Source organism: Vanessa tameamea, chromosome 21, assembly GCF_037043105.1.
Source record: "Vanessa tameamea isolate UH-Manoa-2023 chromosome 21, ilVanTame1 primary haplotype, whole genome shotgun sequence".
Classification (NCBI taxonomy): Eukaryota; Metazoa; Arthropoda; class Insecta; order Lepidoptera; family Nymphalidae; genus Vanessa; species Vanessa tameamea.
In genome coordinates, this window is record NC_087329.1 from 8,286,153 (window position 1) to 8,308,297 (window position 22,145).

General features: G+C 33.4%; 1 protein-coding gene across 2 annotated transcripts in view; it reads left to right on the forward strand.

Moving 5' to 3' along the window:
* Positions 1–501: 501 nt before the first annotated feature.
* Positions 502–22,145, forward strand: part of LOC113395541 (ubiquitin carboxyl-terminal hydrolase 32) — a 32,419-nt gene continuing 10,775 nt past the window's right edge. For both annotated transcript variants that reach the window (XM_064218165.1, XM_064218166.1), the window contains exons 1-5: positions 502–676; positions 750–984; positions 1,192–1,510; positions 11,607–11,835; positions 21,638–21,921. In XM_064218165.1, the coding sequence (XP_064074235.1) occupies positions 619–676; positions 750–984; positions 1,192–1,510; positions 11,607–11,835; positions 21,638–21,921 (1,125 nt within the window). In that variant the 5' untranslated portion in view covers positions 502–618. The remainder of the gene's footprint in view (positions 677–749; positions 985–1,191; positions 1,511–11,606; positions 11,836–21,637; positions 21,922–22,145) is intronic.

Genomic DNA, 22,145 nt, shown 5'->3' on the forward strand with positions numbered 1-22,145 from the left:
ACGGAACGATTTCCACTATATGTAGTTTCTTTTTTAATGTTTTCCAGTTCTGCCTGTATGGTTTTATAAATGAATCTTCAAGGCAAAGTTCTGGTTTTAAAACCTGGTACCTACTTAGAGTATAGATATAGCTTAAGCTATATTTTAACATCTTTATCTTTAAATTTAATAAAAGCCGTTTTTATTACCACTGTTAATAATTGGCACACTCTACTGCACATATGGATCATTTTAGAATGTATATCGAGACATTTTTGATTGGTTTGATTATTATGGTTCATTATTATTATCGTAGGTGTGACTGTTGAATAATATTGAAATTATGCTACTTTATTTTATTATGAATGGAATTACAATTAGTTCATCATAATATGAATTTTGCATCAAAAAAAAATTACAACATAAATTTTCTTTTAACCAAGAAATAATTTTATTATAATGTTAGGAATGCAGTATCAGTGCTTATCCGATCGTGAATTGAAGGAATGTTGTGGAAAAAAATAAAAATATTCAATATGGCTACAGATCATACGACGTGAGCTGTCAGCTGTAATAATTTTTTTGTTTCTTTGTGTTTATTACGCCTAAAAATGTTATGATCATTGCAAATACGTGAATATGGGTGCGAAAGATTCAAAACCTAGTTTTATATCTTATGACGATGCAGCTAAACGAGGTATACAGTGTAATTAAAAATAAGTGCGTTGTATGTTGCGGAAAATATCATCAATGTTGTATTTGATTTACAGTGTCTGATAGTGAATTGAGGCGTATTCGTGAAGCGTTTAAGAGATGTGCCGGAGCGAACGGCTCGACCTTGAGCTTGGAAGCATTCGTCCATGAAGTTTTGTGTGATGGGGTGCCCTACGAAGTGGCAGAGTGGTTGTATCAGGCTTGTGGGGGTACCAAGCGCGGTATTAATTTCAAGGACTTACTCTGTGGTGTTGTTGTTCTAACTAAAGGAAACATTGAAGAGAAAATTAAGTAAGAGTCACCCTATAATCTAAAATTCAAACAAGAAAACCATTAACAATACATTTTCCCCCCAATTTATAATTATTTATTACATTTACATTATATTTATAGACAACATTAAAAATTTTAATAATGAACACTGATGACCTTTTTTTAATTAAATGATATTCTTGAACTGTATTAATTAAATTTTAAATCCAATTTGATTAATCGCAGGTTCCTCTGGACTCTATATGTGAATAATCAAAGTGAAAATGGTACTTACATATATAAAAGGGACTTTGCTAAAGCTTTGCATTTGGAAAACACATCGCTACCGATAAATGAAGCACATGGGACCATTGAGATTCTGACAAGTCTCTTTGGTAGTGGAGAGAAGGTGACATTTGATCAGTTCCGTTCCTGGCTGCTCATACACAAGGATGCCACAGTGCTGTCAAAGTGGCTGTTATATGATAGAAGCAATGTCATACAAGACTTGGAGACACCTACATTTTACCAGAGCTTAGCTGGTGTCACACATTTGGAAGAAAGAGTAAGTAAGAATGTTTTTATTATTAATTTACAAGTATCAATATAATCCCAATTCAAAAACATATCTATTACAATAAATACAAGGTTAAAACTTAACAAAGTTGCGAAATATTACATAAATCAATTATCAATTTAACGAAAATGATTACAAATTATATATGTAAAAGATATATAATAATTGGTTAGGTTAATATGCAATAAATTACCTAACTCGTAATATCTGCTGCACTGTGTTATCTTTCTATGCTATCTCTGTGTTTATTTATGTGCCAATAACCTCAAATGGGATATTTTTCTTATAATAAATTACATTGTCTTTCGGGTGAATAATCTTGTTCTAAAATAGGTTGATGTATACTACATATATATATGTAGTTATTTTTTAATTATTATCATCTTCACATGTTAGAAATATAATTTCGTTTTCATTTAAATAAAAAATTGTAGTAATTACTAAATTAATTTTTAAATCTATTAAATTTAACTTTATTTTTAATATAAATGATTTTAAGCAACATAGCTTAGCTTGGCTTTACATTAAATCTTCTAAAATATCAATACAAAAGTGTAGGATCCAGATTGAATAAAGAATATTTTGGTTTTGTAGTTAACATTTAGCTTATTATGAAGCCGTACATATTACAATATATTTTTTATATATTTTGTTATATAATTAATTTAAATATTGAATACTTTACAACAATACAAATATACTGAAATTATATCAGATGTTCTTTTGCCAAACAGCAATGCTTAGTATTATTGTTCCAATTTAAAGTACCACCAAAATGATGAGTGAGCCAATCGGTGCCTCATTGGTGATGTAACCATTCCTTACCTCTATGAGTGGTGACAACTAACCTATCTATTTAATAAATAAAAAATAAGAAACGCTTTTGGAAAAAAAGTAATGGTAATAGTTACACATTTCTGTTACCAGATTTTCCAATGGCCTTGTGCACAATTCATATTTCTACTAGTATTATAAATATGTCAGTTTACTTGTCATTTAGTCTTTCAAATCTTAACTCCTCAACTGAAATATACATACATATAGCCTATTCCAATGGAAGTAGGAAAAAAGATAACAAACCATAGATTTACGTATTTCATGCGATTTGCTAATAAATCAGCTATATTGTGCAATACTAAGAGTTTATGATTAATATATATTTATTTATAATACAACACTATTACACTTAACCGCTTATTTCTATTTGAATTTTACTTACAAAATTCCGATAACAGTTTCGTCGACGATCAATTTTTTTCGCAAATTCATAGTGAATATAATAGTCATAGATTAATCAAGCTCTCGGCCAATTATATCGTGTCAATTTGCTGTCAAATCTTGTTTATTTGGTTTCTCTCTTCTCTTGTGGTTGGAATAGAGTGTACATAAAATTTTTCAAACACAATGTCAGAGAAAATGTTAGAATGACAGAAAAAAACATAGAGTTCCAAATACCTGACGCCCCCTCAAACATGGACGAGACCGGTTGAAACTAGTAAACAAAATGACATGAATATTCATTTTATCGTCATAATGAATAACTCATTCAAGAAATGTTTTACATAAAAAGAAATGATTGTACTTATTTTAATCATTTGTAAAGATTTATTTGTATCCTCTTATTAATAGTCTTTATACTCGGGTAGTTGACTTACTGACTAGCTATCTACATATCTTATCTGAATAATAAATTAAATAAATTGATAGTATTCAGGATGGCCCAGTAGAGAGAATACTACTCTGTAGTATTTTTTTGTTTCTGATTTATATGACGCGAGTTTTAACATACTTCATTTTTAATTATGGTTAATGTCTTCTTGACCTTCATTGGTACCACCCAAGCATATATTCTACCCCTAAGTAGTAATACTTAATATTGTTGTGGAACAACAGGCACAAGGAAAATAAAATATCAGTTACCAAGATTTGTGGAACATTCTGTAAGAAATAATTATTTCATACAGCACCAATGTTATTTTTCATTTGCCCGCGTGATGAAATTCTAACAATATGAATGCAGCTTGGGATATACTTTACGGCCAAACGGAACGGACAAAGGTCAACAGTAGGATATTTATGAGACATAAAACATCACTAGACAATAATAATACAGACGGAATTACGTTTCGGTTTTAAATTTCAAAGCTCTCAACTTAACCACAGAGTGGTTAATAGGTATTGAATCAACATTGCTACCAACGACTAGTTAATTGATTATATTGATTGGTCGTCGAGCGCCAGTCGATAAACGTAGTCATACATCGATATATACCGAAGTAATATTATTGATCGCCGTCTGCTCCCGCATATTTCTGAGAACTGGTCGCCTGTACGATCTCTACGTGGTATAAAACAAAGTCGCTTCCCGCCGTATGAACGCTTAGATCTTTTAAACTTCGCAACGAATTTTTATACAGTTTTCATCAATAGTTATTCAAGAGAAAGGTTTATATGTATAATAGTAATTATTGTTGATGAGAACCGAGTATTTCAACATGCCTTGCCGGAATAAACAGGAATATTTCTTTTGTGTTTGATTTGCTATAATAACTCAGCTGTATTGTGCACTACTAAGAGTTTATGATTAATATATATATATGTCGGAGGAGCAGGATGCCGAACAGTTGGGTTCGGGGATTGATCCGACATTTGGAAGAATCATAATAATATTAAAGGATTACAATAATTCATCTCGATTAAGAGCAAATGGGTTTGCAAGCAACCATCGCATTCGAGTCGCCTGTCAAAACATAACGACTCGCGTTGCCACTTACAACTCCATTCGGGGTGACCCGCTCTTAAAAGTAAATCAGTCATCTAACATTATTGCCAACTATTCATTAATTATCCAAATCAACAATCAAAGTAATCTCGCCCCGTTATATATATTTATAATACAACACTATTATATTACTTACTTATTTCCACTTTAATTTTACTTCCAAAATTCCGACAACAGGTTAGTCGACGTTAAAAACGCCATTTTTTGCAAATCCATAGTGAATATCATAGATTAATCAAGCTCAAGCAACCAATAATAACGCGTCAATTTGCTGTCAAATGTTGTTTATTTGGCTTTTTTCCTGTTACGGTTGAAATAGAGTATATAATATAATATTATAAACGCGAAAGTAACTTTGTCTGTGACCTCTTAACGCTTAAACCACTGCACCGGCTTAGGTGAATTTTCGTATAATTTCGTGAATGAAGATGAAGGTTCGTGTGCTATAAAGTTTTATAAATATCGTTCGGGTAAAGCCGCGGTTTCGACCTAGTATATATATAAAGGAAACTACACTATAGATTGAAATAAGCTCTCTATAATTTTTTTAATAAAAGGACTAGGAAGTTTCCTTAACTTGCCGGGTGAATATTTGCACGACTTCTAAAAAAGGAGTTTACATGTTTGACGCACATGTTTCTTATGCATGTTAACCGATTACGGGAAACGTCTAGGTCGACTTGGATAATTTAAACTATATTCTATTGAGGTAGGTCTTCCGGGTATCTCATATAGTCATATTAGTTTGTCGCACGAGGTTTTACGCGCCTTTTAGGGTTTGGTCATCAAGTCTTACTTATATAAAAGTAGATTATGTCATTTTTTGTAGTCTAAACTTTATACAAAATTTTATCAATTTGTGTGACAGACAGACAGTTAATTTCGTATTTATAATATTACTATATATGAACTATCAATGATGTAGAATATAGAAAGGGCACATATGTATTAGAAAATCATCGATTTTTATGGATCTTGTATAATTTCTCAACTAGCTTTCGACGGTGCGTGTTATATGTTAATTTAGGGTATAAGCTATCTCCGTTTCGGATTTCATCCAAATCCGTCAAACTGTTTTTGTAATTGAGCAAAGAACATCCACATACAAAATTTAACTTGACAAGCGATTTCGACGCTTTAAACCCATTATATACAGTAAGGTTTGGACAAAATATGTGCAATGGTTTCCTTGTTACATTGAAGCAGCTTGTATTAAACTTCACTATTATTAGTATACTTATAACTTTAGGTGAAACGATTTAACACAGTATTCATATTTAATTGAATAAATAATACGTTAATTTTGAACGATACACTACACGTTGTTTTGAAAAAATCATATTAATTGTACATATAGTCATACAATTATATAAAGACAAGTATTTATAGTTGCATAACAAGATACTTTAAATATACATTCAGAAATATGTAATAGTTAAGTACAGCCATAGATCATTATGATTCTTTCCTATCTAATTTTCTTGGTTACAAATTGCAATGGCGATTAGCGTAGCCAGGGTAGGGTCATGGGACGGCCAAGTCTATTCACATAGTACACAGAAGTATAAAACTTGTTTGATCACACTTTGATGTCAACATTTATACTTATTATACCAATTGTTTAAATTACAACGTTTAAGTTTTATGTAACATAATTTAATATAGTTGCTACGAGATATGAAACAAATGAATTTGCATTTTCGATTGTGTTCCACTGACTTGGTTGTTATGAATTTAACGGCTTATAATACCGTGCCAAGCGTGGAAATTAATATGGCATGTCCCTTGTGCCTATGTAAACTCAAACTCAAATTCCTTTATTCAATATAGAAGCATTACACTTACTAAAATAATAAAAGAGCCGGCGAAAGAAACTCAGTGGGTCTTTTTTTTTGTCAAACTAAATGTAAATAATCTCACCCTGAAACCGTTTCCTTCTTGCCTCCTGTGTCTGAAAAGTAGATTAAAGTCCGTAAACACTGAACGCTTAATGGTCGCCCTTTGCGAAATCTGTATAGATAATTGACCAGTCCCGTTAAAGCGCCTATAGGTGTCTTTGACCAACCCTCTTCTCACCCTCTCTGACCGCGCTTGTAGGCTTTAAAGTCTTTTGAGTTAGGTATGAAATCCTCATATCTAACTCAAAAGAAGAAGGTTAAATATCACACAAAAGTCACCTTAGAAAACAAGAAACACGAAACATGAAATTGTATTCAACCGTTTGACAATTTAAAACTATTACCCCAAAAAATATGATCTATATGTTTGTATATCTAGAGTTTGTATTTCGTTGCATTAATTAGTTTGTAAAGGAAGCCATGATACGAAATCATGTCTTAGTACGTTTAGCTCTAATCTTATACCTACTCTTTGTTTTACGATCCAGAACATCAGACGATATTTAATTAGTAAATTTTTACAAAAGTTTAGTGTAATTACAAGCACAAGGTATGTGACATCTTAGTTGCCAAGTTGCTGGCAAAATGACGATGTATGGGATGTATTGAGTGCCAATGTCTATGGTCGGTGGTATGACGACCTATCTGTAATATAAAAATGAATCACTGAATATGTTGCTAAGCTCAAATCTCGAGACTATACCGATTTCGCTAATTTTCTTTTAGAATATCCCTTGAAGTACGAGGATGGTTTTTACGCAGAGAAAATGTTTGAAAAAGTCTAAAAACAACACTTTTCTATAATCTCATACAAACGACTCGTAATAATACTTAATCAATTTGAACTTTAATAATATGCCATAAAGTTCAAGTGCTACAGGAGAGGTTCCAGAAAGGCAAAAAAATTGAGTGACGTGAGTATCGTATGAATAGATCAATATGGCCCTTTACAGCGTGTAATTTAAATGAATATTTTCGAAGATATTACAAATTTAAAACGCAGGGACATAGCGGTTTGTATTGACAAAAAAAGCTGTGAACGTTCTGTAGTATATTTAGTATCAGCATTGCACCCGTGCGAAGGCGGGGCGGATTGCTAGTTTTAAATAAAATGATCTTTCATTAAAAACATACATTTACATTAAATATGTTAAAACGTTACATAATTAAATCGGATGACATACATTTGAATAAATCAAAGACTTAAGTACGTGTGTGACAAACAAACAAGGCGTTTAAATAATAGCTCATCTTGGCCTTGCAGTGAGATAACGTACTTTCTTAGAACATCCTAAGGCTTATAATATTAAAACATTATTCGTAGTATTACTATAAAGTATGTTGAAAAATGGTAACAACCCGTGAATGACCCACTGTTGGGTAGAGGTCGGTAGTTACTCCTCCACCACATATTTAGGCATGTGACATAATATATATAATAATAATATATATATATAATTTTTTTTTCCCTGATGTTTTTCCTTCAAAGAACGTCTGGTATGAAACTGTATTACAAATATAATTTCCTTTCCTTGAAGTTTGGTTTTGATTAAAGTATTCCAAATATTCATTAGCGTACTTTGATTATTTGCTACTGGGTTCAAATGCTTATTTTACGTATTTCCACTGCACGCAAACTAGATTAAAATATCTACTAATAAATGAGTAGACATTTTATTTTTGTAAGGAAACTGAAATAATACTAAACCAATGTACATGAAATTAATATCAGAAGATGTAGCGCGTTTTGGAGGTTTTAATAATATTATTATATTAACTAGCTGCGCTTCGCAGTTTGACATGCTCCAAATTTAGGCTCTTCAGGTGACAAGCGTGAATTTAATACGCTTGAAGACCAATAAAAATCATTTATTTAAAACATTATAAGGGAATACTCACTTACACGTACATATTATAAAATAATATAAAAATGAATAACAACTTCAATTACAAATAGAAGAGCAAAATAATGTTAGCTTCGGTTTTTCCTTCAGTGCAAATATTTGTGGTTGCAAAAAACCTTCGTCGCGTACCGATGTCTAATTAAATTTTATGAAATTGCTGAGGATTTTATCGCACGTCAGAAAATTAAGATTGTACGTTTTTATTTTTTTGAATTCGCTCGTCATTTGTTTGTCTTTCTATGCACAGTTTATCTGATCGGTAATTCATTATTTAAAATCCAACCGCAAGAGGACCATAGTCGAATAAGCAACATTTGACATCGAATTGACGCAAAATCATTGGTATTGTATTGATCTTGATTTGCGAAAAAGTGCCGTTCGGAACGTCGAAGAAACTCTTAACTAAAGTGAATTTAAAGTGGATATAGGTGTTAAGTAGAATGGTGATGTAATATAAATGACAATATGTTTATCAAGAATTCTTAGTAGTGCACTATGTAGCTGAGCTGTAAGCAAATCGCATGGATTACGTAAATCTAAGGTATGTTAGTCTTCATTCCTTCTTCTATTGGAAAAGGCTTTAGTCAAATATTTAAATATTACAATAGAGTACTGGACTATACAGTGTTTTTTTAAAAAACTAATTTTTGGTTAGCGGTCCGACCGATAAGACAAAATAGAGTTAGAGAGTCGAGCTTCTACGCCTAAAGTAATTTACCATATTCTATAAACGGAAGATGAAGATGAATTAGCTGAGTGTTATTCAGGCCGCTGGTTGAACTGCGCCCTTTAGTTAAGTGTCTAGGCTGTTAATTGAATGTCTAATTTAACCAGTTGGCAGTGACACGTATATAACATAATTATAAAGAACAACATTATAAATAGTATGGAATATATATTAATTTGTTTATCTCTACTCCCCGGGACATTGAAATGGATTAAAGACATAGATTTAGAATAAACTAGATTCTACAAGCCATCCGACCGAGCCCGTAGTGCTTTGTAAAATTTTTACGCGCAATAACTTTAGTTTGTGTTCGTGTTAAGAACTGTTTTCGTGTTATTCAGTTATTACATGCCGTCGATAAGTTATTGTGTTGCTCAAATGGCTGTAATTACTTAGTCTGAGTACGGCTGTGGTGACGTCATCGTAGGTATGAAAAGATGACACGCTCGGATTTCATACTATCCAATGAACATGCGGTATCTAGCCTAATCTAAATCCGTGATTATAGGTTTGAATGTCTTGATATAAGTGTGCAAGTAAGATTATGCATATAAACATATTCCCTTTTAGCAGAGCAAGAGATATTACTTGGTGGTAGGGCTTTGTACAGGCTCGTCTTTGTAGGTACCACCCACTCATCAGATATTCTTCCGTCGAACAGCAATGCTTAGTATTGTTGTGTTCCGGTTTGAAGGGTGAGTGAGGCAGTGTAACTACAGGCACAAGGGACATAACGTGATGTAAGGATAATATTTCTTACAGCGCCATTCTCTATAGTGCTAGTGACTATTTACCAGCAGGTGGCCCATTTGCTCCTATATTATAAAAAAATATATATTGCATAAGTGCGCAAACACAGATGCACCCCATTCCTTCACCCAAATAGTAGAGATTGAGATAGAGAACACAGACGCAAGATTCCAGATCCGCAACCTTGTAAACTGGCCACTAGAATATCAAGGCAGTTTATATGAATATTGTTATTGAATGAAGTTCCTCAAACTAATTGTAAACTCCTTAATCTCTGTATTGTATAATCTTAATGATTGTATGACGAAATGACGGACAGATTAGTCACACGTTATTCAATATATGTATATAGTATTTTCGGACTACAAGACAAAAGCCAAATAAACAACATTTGAAAGCGAATTTATGCGATATGATTAAAGAACTCGATTACTCTATGATATTTATTATGGATTTACGAAAAAAAAACGTTTTGAACGTTGACAAAACAGTTAACGGAAGGAAAAGTAAAGTGGATATAAGTATTGTAATCAAGTGAAATAGTCATGTATTATTATTAAAGATTCACTTAGTAGTGACTATATAGTTGAGCTATTAACGAAACGCATTGTATACGTAAATCTAAGGTTTGTTTACCTTTATTCATGTGAGTCAGTAACTCTTTTGTGGGGCAATGTATACGGTTCTACAACAGGATCCCAGAAAGCGTTCAAAATGCTTCTGTTGCCAAATTAAAAAAAAATGTTAAGCAACGCTTGTGTGCGAAAAGTATATACAATTAGTGAGTTTATGATTGATAGCACACCTTGTGAATGAAACGATAGCCTCCTGGATATTTCTATTCATATTCAATGTATGTATTTAATTAGTTTGACAAAAAACAAATGACCCGCTGAGTTTCTTTCGCCGGTTCTTTAGGTCAGGGTGTTTCCTTTTCCGAACCGGTGGTAGTGTTTAATTTGACTATCAATAAGTAAGTGTAATGCTTCTATATTGAATAAAGGAATTTGAGTTTGAGTATTCCTACTTTGATTAGAAAAGGCTGAAAATTGAAATAGATTGTTTTACTCGTTAAGGCGCGCCCCTCCACGTGAATTTAATATTGGCTTGCATTAGTATTAGTGAGTGACGTTTGTGCTTTCAATATGTGTTAGTGTGCGTGAAATGAATAGGAGTAACGATAGCAAAACAATACAAATTAGATTATATTTGTTAGGTTGTTTTTAATGTATTAATTTGACGTGGAGGGAGAGGCGCGCCTTCGTGAGTGGAAAGATATATATCTTATATCTTTCCACTCACGAAGGCGTGTATCTCTATCTATGTCCGTAGATAGAGATACAATAGGATCAATTTATGACATTTTCAATGACGAATAATGTTTCTTTAACAAGCTTTTATTTCACTTTACCAGTTACAATGTACTAGTTTCCATCCGTGGAATCGCGTGCGTATGAGAGCGTATGAGGTGTTAGGTACCCTATGTTCTTTTCTGTACCCCTCACTTGTATTGATCTGATTGTACGAAACAAAGAAACAAACTCATTATCGAATTTATAATATACGAGTAGGTTGAGGTGGTAGACATTTTGCATTTGTACTTTACTAAAAAAGTCAATACAATAACTATATTGCATAAAAACGTTTTTTGAATGATTTAGTTAATATTCTCATTTCAATTTAATGTTTGACGATAGACAATACGGCAGTTAATAATACAATCTTATGTATATATAGACTTGAATACTGGATGAATATTTAATAAGTCGGATAACTTTTATTTTTTCGAATTAATCGATAATCAGATATAAAATATTAAAATTATAATTGACTGCAGTCTTTATCTAGAGATAACTATGTATACGTTTTTACGATAAGTTATAGAGCTTTCAAATACTTACCGATACCGATACCCTTATTAAAAATAATAAATTCGTAAATTTAATCCCTCGGCCCAATACAAAATAAGCTCATAAAACCCGTGCATTAGTTCTTACCAGTTTGTAAAATATTTCTTTACCAGGATATAATAGAGCTAGAGAAATGCTTCTGGTGTCTCCGAAATTCGGCGCCGACGGGCGAGCTGGACGCGTCCAGCTTGCGCGGTCTTCTGACGCCGCCGTTGCCTCGCGCCGCTTTCGAGGGCACGTTCCTCGCCTTCGACGAGAACAGAGATGGACACATCGACTTCAAGGAGTTGTGCTGCGGGCTCAGCGCCGCCTGCAGGGGACCAACTACTGAGAGGCTCAAATGTAAGTCTTTATTGAAGTTTTGTCATCGAAATTATTAATTTTTGTTATTTATATTTTAATAGTGAACGGTATTATGCTTGCCCTGATTCCAAGTTCTTTGAAACTTAGCCGTTCTTCTTCATATAATCTATATTAGTCGAGATGGTTATAATTTTAATTAAAAATAAAAGCCGTCTTCAATAGCGTATACTTTAATTTCGTTTTTTTATTAGTTTTTATAATTAATTCGAGACTTGGATTTGATTAGCTTTTGAAGTCAATCTGTCGAGCTGATCTGAAGATATTCGAAAAATAAAAATCATATATGTATGTATGTTCTCGTGGACTTTGAGCTCGAGAACAGCGGGAAGTTGTAGGTATCGCCTGCAGTGTCAACCACATATTTAAGTAAATATATATTCCTAGTAGATTTAACTGCATGCCGGATTTCTGCCTGGTTTCTGAATGGTTTTGTGCGTTCTGTTATTATTCGGGTGGCTGAGATTGATGGATTACGGACTCTATTTCAGATTGGTCGTAAAAATCCCTTAGCCCAGTTTTACGACACTTACATTTTGATGGTTCTGCTCTGCTCGGTCGTAATATTAATAGTTAATAGTATTACTTCGTAAAAATAATATTTGTGATTTGTTTTATTAAGGCGTATATATTGGATATAGATACGTGGAAAAATTTAAGCAAGAGTTTGAAATGTAATAAGAATTTTCGTTCATTTAAAATAATAATGGCAATCATATAATACTGACGAGGACTTTGTTTCCAATGATGTCAATTCAAATACTATCGTCGATTCTATATTTAAATAGGCAAACACAAAGCCGTGTGTCTCGTGCCTGTGTTTTTACTTATTCGATAGCGTTGACGTTTATTGCGATCTATAGAAACAAAACAGCGCCGTTTAGTGACAGAATTGAAATCAGAATTTGTGAGTTGAGTTGTTTTTACTTCGTCGTTAACGGTCATCGAAAATCGACGACCATTCGACAGTGATAACGTTAACGCTCGTGATTAGTTGATTCCAGTATTGCACTGCGAGTGCGGGAGGATATTTTGACAATTTCAAAAGTAAAATTTACTTAACGCTATACGAGTAAATTCGTAAAAAAACCTTTAATGTTTTCAACAAAAAAAACTGCGAGAATTTATACATGTTTTACTCTTGTTTTCAATATTGATTACTTCGCACTTCGACCGTTGAGCATTTCGATCATCATACAAGTAATAAGTATATACTATAAAAAAAAGTCGCTTACCGCTGTCTGTCTCTATGTATGCTTAGATCTTTAAAATTACACAACGGATTTTGATGCGGTTTTTTTTAATAGATAGATTGATCAAGAGGAAGGCTTATATGTATAATACATGCACAATATAGTAGAGAAACACTGATAATTTTAGAGGTTTCTGAAGTGATGTCGTAATTAAACACAATTTTTGCACTTACATTGCAAATGCTGGTTGAACACTACGAGATAGATCAAAATAATGTAATACAGTATTTTACACCTAAAAAGGTCTTCAAAAAACTCCGTGGTGGTATATGTCTATCTCTCAGGGATGGCCCACAACAACCATTTTTTATCCTTTACTTTTTACGTGAAATAATGGCTTATTTTCGAAGCGGTTTTAAGCAATGCAGCCTATCCTTATCCAATTAAGTACCTTAAATACATTGTGCATTTACAGCATGTAATTTAAATGAATATTTTCGAAGATATAACATTTAAAACGCAGGTACATAGCGGTTTTATATAGTCTAATGACTGAAAAACTGGGAATGCTTGAGACATACTGTCGTATTACAGCATTGCATCCGTGCGAAGCCGGGGCGGGTCGCTAGTTAGTTTTATAAAAGAGCATAATTATATCGTAAAGTCGTACATATTATTCAATGATCAATATATTCAATGAACTCTCAGTAATAAAACTCAAACGTTAGCGACTTTTCTTGAATTTGATATTAGTGACGTCAACAGACTCCGAGATACAATATCGGAAGATAAGGTATTCTTCCTAATATTTTATCTGATCGTCCTCACTGATACGGTCGGACCCTATTCAATAAATATTATATTTGGTTGTCCCGCTTCGTGAGGTGTACATTGGTAGGGCTTCGTGTAATCCCGTCTAGGTAGGTACCACCATCAGATATTCTACTGCCAAACAGCGATACTTAGCATTGTTGTGTTCGATGTAAGGTTGGGCGGTGGCGCCTTGGCTATGCGACGAATGTTTAACATTTCTTATTGAGCTAATGGTTATGGGCGGTGGTGACACTTACCATCAAGTGACCCACTTGCCCGTCTGCCTGCCTATACTATAAAAAAATATATATATGCAATTGACTTCTTCGATCTTTACGAAGACTAAGTGAATATAGTACGGACTACAATTTCAAAATTTTGAAAAAAAATAATTTTTTGGGTTATGTTATTATGTCACAAATGCCTTTGGGCGCTATCGCGAAATCCACTATTGGTCTGTATAATCAATAAGCTTGTATAAACGGGTTTTGTATGTACAGGTTGTCCCAAAAAAAATCATCAGGCGGGTATCGTGTCGAGGGACCAAACAAAAAATCAACAATATCCTTGGTATAATATGGATGTTTTATTTTTTTTTTATTTTTGCCAAAGCTGGTATTATCTCTCACAGCCTCTCGAAAATGTTCGGAACCTTTGCCTAAAACCCATTATAATTCACTAGCGACCCGCTCCGGCTTCGCACGGTGCATTAATAAATAAAATGGTGTGATATAAATATATTTTATACGTTATAGCATTCAAGAATAATGTATCTTTATGGTGTAATCGATTTTAGTATTGGATCATTAGTTCCGGACAGATGTTATGTCTTTATTATATTAGTAAACGTTTAATGTATCGCCGATGGAATAACTGATTAGTAAATGCCCCCACTGCACGGCTTCAGCACTGCAATCTTCAGTTTAATTTAGAGTACGAAGTCAGGCAGTGATAACACTGATCGTTTACTGACTTCAGACAGCTTTTACTTGGTGGTAGGGCTCGCAAGTCCATTTGGGCTGTGGCAATATTTAATAAACATAACATAATCAGCCTGTAAATTTCCCACTGCTGGGCTAAGGCCTCCTCTCCCGTTGAGGAGAAGGTATGGAGCATATTCCACCACGCTGCTCCAATGCGGGTTGGTGGAATACACATGTGGCAGAATTTCGTTGAAATTAGACACATGCAGGTTTCCTCACGATGTTTTCCTTCACCGCCGAGCACGAGATGAATTATAAACAAATTAAGCACATGTAAATTCAGTGGTGCCTGCCTGGGTTTGAACCCGAAATGATCGGTTAAGATGCACGCGTTCTAACCACTGGGCCATCTCGGCTCTCGTGGCAATATTTATTATGTTCCAATTGAAAGGGCGACTGAGGTATAACGTATATGTGTCCGATATATCAAAACTAATCTAAAATCGGATGTCGTCGGAACGTCAGATGTCGTCGAATTGATCATGACGAGTAATCGTTATCTCCGCATCTAAAAAACTATGAATATCGTTTTGGTACGTCAAAGCATTCAAAGTACGACAACATTAAACACATGAAATATTCGCTCTATCTCTCTTGTAACTTTACAGTAAACCATAAGTGAGAAAGAGATGAAGCGAAAGTTAAACCGATTTCGATATTACATACGTTTCATCTCTTTCTCACGTATCGTACAATGTTAAGTTAAATAAAGACAGGGCGACATCTGAAGTCGGATGTCGATACCGATATGTAATCCAAATATCCGTTACCAACAACCGATGTCACTAAAATCGGATACCGCCCATGCCTAGTACAAAGGACATAATATCTTAGTTCTCAAGGCTGGTGGCGCATTAGCGATGTAAGGAATGGTTAACATTTCGTACAGTACCAATGTCTGTGGATGGTGGTGACCATTCCCCATCAGATGGCCCATTTGATAGTCCACCTATCTATTATAAATCTAAAAAATAGCTACTAAGCAATTCTCGACGGAAATACCCAAAACTTTTTAATGACTTCAAGTTGAGTCTAATCAGTATAAGTACTACTAACCAATGCATTCTTATTTTAAACTTAAAAATATATTTAAAATAAACGGAAACTTTAGAATGTTTAAAAACAATACATCGTTAAGATATCCTTAATTGTGAGCTAATCTATTCTCTGTTAAGATACGGGAGTCTGCGAGATACATCATTTACTCGTGATTCCGAGTAATGTTCACGAAACAATGCACTTCAGTAGACTTCTAGAATATTCTATTGTGACGTAGTTATACCTATGTTGTTTATAAGCGGAAATTACAAAGTTTTATTGAATACAAAAAAATTCAATGAAATTCCGATTTCATGCAGTTTTGTAGTAATGGTGAATTATATTTTTTTTGTTTTTGTTGATTATTGTTTAATTAATATCAACGTCATTAAGTGAATTTGATATAACGAAGAAATTACTCTAAGGATTTATTTTTGTCCCTTTTCGAAATACTGCGTTGTATGTCCTCTGAAGTCCTCAATGTATTCAGAAGTACTACTGTGAAACATACAACGACGACGGGTTCAAATCCAGGCAAGCACCACTGAATTTTCATGTGCTTAATTTGTCTTTATAATTCATCAACATCGTGAGGAAACCTGCACGTGTCTTATTTCAACGAAATTCTGCCACATGTGTAATCCACCAACCCGCATTGGAGCACCGTGGTGGAATATGCTTCATACCTGCTCCTCAAAGGGAGAGGAGGCCTTAGCCCAGCAGTGGGAAATTTACAGGCTGTTAATGTAATGTAATGTTATACAACGACTTTCATTTTGAAGTTGGTTAAAACAGCAATACTTAGTATTTCTATGTTCTGGTTTGAACGATAAATGAGCTAGTGTTGTAACTACAGGAACAAGGGACATTATATCTCAGTTTCCAACGTCGTTGATTACGTAAGAAATGGTTAAAATTACATACAGCGCTTATGTATATGAGCATTGGTTACTACTTAGCACCAAGTGGCCCAACATTTGCCCCAAAAAAAAATATTTGTTCATGGTCACCATAAAGTTAATGAAATATCTGCCAAGTTTGCGATATTTATAACCATAAGCTAAGTTTGCACAATGTATTATTATGTATGTAGCTAATCATATCTTATTTGCGGAGATGTTTATTCAATTTTCAGTAGGGTTGCAATCACCAACTAATGGATTTATATTTTTCACAGCGCTGTGTTATTTATCTAACTGAAATCTAGTTAGATAGTCGTCAGATGGATTATATTTATATATATATTCTAACAAACCCTAAGATTAATTAAATAAAAAAAATAACAGGAGTGGCTAACCTATACTTCTTTATTTATTTATAATCGAACACAATTACCGTCAGTATATAACTTTAATCAACTACACAAGAATATTGCAATACATAGAGAGTTAATAAGTATATAAGAATAGTAAATATCACGACCGATACGAACAGACTCGAACCTAATCGACCGACAGACAACCGAACATTAAACCCGTTACTAAGCGCTCTGCCGTATTTATGTGATTCCGCTCGGTCCAGGCTGAGGAGAGGGTAGTTCTTGTAAGAATATATTTTAAATCAAATTATCGCTAATAAGTTTGTTTTAAAAAATCTATCCAGACCACTTCTCACGTATTCTAACACCAAACAGCAATACATTTTTGTTTTCCGGTTGGAAGAGAATGAGCAACTATACCACGAGCACAATCTAGATAGGATCGTAGTTCCTAAATATGGTAGTAAAAAAAATGTAAGGAATGGTTAATGTTCCTTTCGTCAAATGTTTACAGACGGTGGTCACGTACCACCAGGTGCTCCTTGTGCTAGTACGCCCGTACGCAATGCTCTTGTAGCTGGCAACCCTGCGTTTTAACGGACGATTGGCGAGTATATAAAAAAGTAACCTTTGATTGTATCCCAGGTCGTTTTGGTAATATCGTTTTTCATTCTGCGAATTATGTTTTTTAATCGTTTGGAGGTTATTTATACTAACTTATGCAATATACTTACAGTAGGTTACTTGGTAACTGATTCAATTTTTATCATATACTAGCGATCCGCCCCGTGCAATACTAATTCTAAACATACTACAGAATGTCTCTATATACAACGTTAACAGATTTTTGTGTGAGAGTGTGAAAATACTACCAATAAATACTCATGATATATTTTTATTGTTATTAGGATCATATGACATTAAAGGACGTTTAAATGAAAATTTTAACATAGAAAATTAATGAACTTTTTCTACATCGACTCAATAATAATAAGATTATAATTTCCCTATTGGAACGCAAATTAAAGTATATGTATCGTTTAGTACAAATATTAGGTCGATTTAAATCTTTAGACTGTAGATAATATATTCATATCGACTGATTGACAATATCAAAAGAAGTATACCGTGCACAGATTAAACATACGATCTATAATACAGAGTAAAAACTACTCATAGATCATAAATGTGCACTATATTAAATCATTTAATTCTAGCGTAGGTAGGAAGACTGGCAACTGTTCAACTGACGGTAAGTGATCACCACTGCACATAGATATTGGAATTGTAAGGTATATTAATTATCCTTTTCCAAAAGGAGTGTGATGGTCGTGCAGTCTACTGTCGTGTACGTCTACTCAGATAGGCTTGCTCAAACCCCATTCCACCTAACGTACTAGTAGTATAAATACTATGCGTAAAAAATTGCTTAAAACAAACAATTCAATAATGATTATTTTGCAAAATATATCTCGAAGTACGCAAGTTTGATATCTTATCCTAGCTATATCTGCTCCCAATTCAATACGATGTAAATTAATCCACAGATAGTGACGATTGTCGAATATAATATTCTAACGAGGACGATGTGTTACACGTATTTATTATTATTTATTTGACGCTGTGACATTGATTACGTTGTCGCGATAAAGAAAAAAAAAACCATTTATAAAATAATTAATTGTTCTCTCGACGACGATCATTTTCTCAAGATTTTCAAAAGAGGTTTTAATATAGTTAATTCAAGTAGGTACCTATCGTCATTTTACAGGTTTAAATTGAATTTAAAGCTTTAGCTGATTCTGAATGTAGATTCATCCGAGAAGAACAGGCAAGAAAATCAGTCAATTCTTAACGTTGCTTTTCACAAATGACCTTATTATTAATTTCATATTCAAATATTGAATATGAAATTAATAATATATTATGTATGGAAATCTAAATATTATACTAATTCCGTGGTTTTTATCATAGCATAGTTTTATATCTTAGATTATTTATGTAGATAGTGTGCACTACAAAATAACTAAAATAAACAAGTCAAGTTCATAAACATAGTTTACGTGACAGCTACGCTTGACACTCGCCAAACGTCATAGTATTTTACGCACAAATGCGTATCAGCGTGGCCACTATGTACACGCACACTAGTGGAATATTCGATGCGTTCTCCGATTCGTTGTTGATGTCTGAGAATTATTGTTAATTTCCACAACAATGTGATCATGTGAATCTCCGAACAATAAATAAATTGTAAATATTTCATCCATGGCAAAAACATTTTAGTATTCCTTTTTTAATGCTCTCAAACTACATGCTTTAGTCTCAGAACCCGTACCAGAGTCCACAATTGGCCCAGTCTAAACATCTGACTCATGAGGAAATCAATTAATTAAAATAATGTTGCCATTTTTTGGAGTATTTACCGAACTATCCATGCTCAACAGATGGCATATTTTTATAAGATTCATTCTTTAGAGGACATTTCATTCATATTTATTCAATTAGTAATGTTGATATCTATTTTCGTTGTCTATTAAGCGACTAATAAAATTGACCGATCGTTTCCCATTGACACAGTAATTAATTCATTATATTTGCATAATATAGATTATCTAGCGACAAAAACAACGGATATCCGGCCCTTTCCGTTTACGTTTGTTTCGGTAACTGTTCATTGGAACATAACTGTTAAGTTTGAATTAAGAATGTAAAAAAATATCATGTCAACATCTTAAACGCGTTTAATAATCACAGATAAAATATACAATATGACGGAGATAAAACTATTGACACGATTTATTAGAAAAACGTAGGTAATAGGTATTTTATTTGATAAACTAATACTTTATGTATGAATAACATTATCGGATTTGTTTTTAATTGATATTTTAAAAATTTTACTCGATTTAATCCATAAATTCCATTTATATTGGAGTTATTGATATATTTTTTTGTATTTATTTATAAAATTAATAGCATATATCTTTAAATGGCATATTGTTGGGTTCCTAGTAAAGAAATTTAAAAAGTCCAGAATTCAAAATGGTTAATGGAATAGTTGATCACACGGACCTTAACCAAAGACTAGTACAAGTTCAAAACCGGGTTACGTAACTAACTTTCTTATATGCGAAATTAGTGTATTTAAAAGTAATCGTAGTAGACATACATTGTTGACCTTGCTCTCATTGATTGGGCGTTACTGACAATCTGTAGACAAGAGATCACACCTTACTTTTCTTTACCATTGTAAAAAATATGATACATATCTGTTCTGGGTAGCGTCTCGTCCCGTACTGATTTATTAAGTAACAGAGAGTTGCATCGCGATTTACCCGCATCAATTACGTAAAATTGTTACATATGGTGCAAAACTAGAAGCGTCAATAACGCAAACGATTTAAAAAGTTGCAGGTTCAATCCTGAACCTGACATTCCTAGCACCAACTTTAGGCTCATGTATTAGGCTGGAGTATTGCTACTATAATTTAAAAAAAAAATAATACAAATAAGTCGATGTTTTTAAAGAAACCTTGTAATATATAATTTAGGAAAAGAAAGGAAAAAAATCAGGGGTCACTTTTATTACACGTTTTTGAAACCATTTTAAGCGAAGAGCGTATGCTATGATACTTATATGTGAGTTAACTTATATATATATTTTAATTTATTTCAATAACGATTACGATTACAAATTGAAAAAGGTTTAACGTAACTCAAACAAAGTAAAGTAAAGTACGGCACTTTACACATATCCTAGACGGAATACGTCTCGACGGTGGTGCATATCCTGCTAGTGCAACTATAACCAAAAATAGAGTTGAGACATGGATTAAGTTCCAAAAGCCCAATACTTACAACAATGTAGGATGTGCGCTCAACAGTAGGATACACTAGGTAACGTGGTGTAGTGCCCGTTGAAATTATTTACAAAATTACGCTACAAACGCACAAGATCATAGTAATCAGTTCTTATTAATAAGTGTCTCACAAACTCCGAGATACAGTTCATTGTGTATTCTAAACTCCGTGTTTAATAATTGGTTTGGCTATCAGGCACTATCGGGGAAACGATAAAACGGTGCATTATTTATGGACTTTTGGTATTGATTAACTTCGTTTGAGATAAATTGTTGCATTTTATGAAATTAATTCTATCTCAATTGGTCAAAAGTAACTACTGAACTTCTTGCTCATAATTTTCGTCAGACTGTATATTCCAAATTGGTGGTAGATTACAGTTATGTAAAATGACGATTCAAAAGGGCTTGTAAAAGTTCTTCTCGAATAAAGTATATTTTGATTTTGATTGATTTTGATCGATAGTACCAAAATCACTTGGGATACAATCAGAGGTTATTTTTTTTAAATACGCGCTAATCGTCCGGTAAAATCTAGGGTTGCCATCTACAAAAACATAAAACCACTATTTTTTAAATTTTAAGATTTAAATTTAATCTATTTGTATTATGACTATTCGCCTTCTTTCTTTACAGTCTGTTTCAAGATTTTTGACATGGATAGAGACGGGATCCTGAACAAGAAGGAGCTAAACGATATGGTGAACATACTCTGCACAGTCGCCAACGAGGCCATAAAGAACCAGGGCTCGCGATCCTCCACGCCCTCCGACGCCGAGCCCGATACCGACAAAGGTTTCGATCCAGATGTCATATTGCTGAACCTCAGGGACAAGCTGGTCGTGGTGCCCGACGAAGGCGGTAAGCCTGTGTTTCACCTCGGACCGACGGGTGGCGAAGACATCGTGATGTTAAGTGAGGTAAGTTTTGTACGTCATTTCAATTATTTACAGTTCATCGCCTTAGCAAATATTTTTTTGGTTTGGGTATGTACGACTCATTGATCGGTGAAGTAAATATTGTTTAAGTTGTTAAGTATTTGCATAAAAGTAATCCATGTAATATAGTGTTGGTATTTTTTTTTATTACTTAAAGTCTCTGAATTGTATCTAAATTTGATAAAATTTGGGTTAGTCTTCATCAT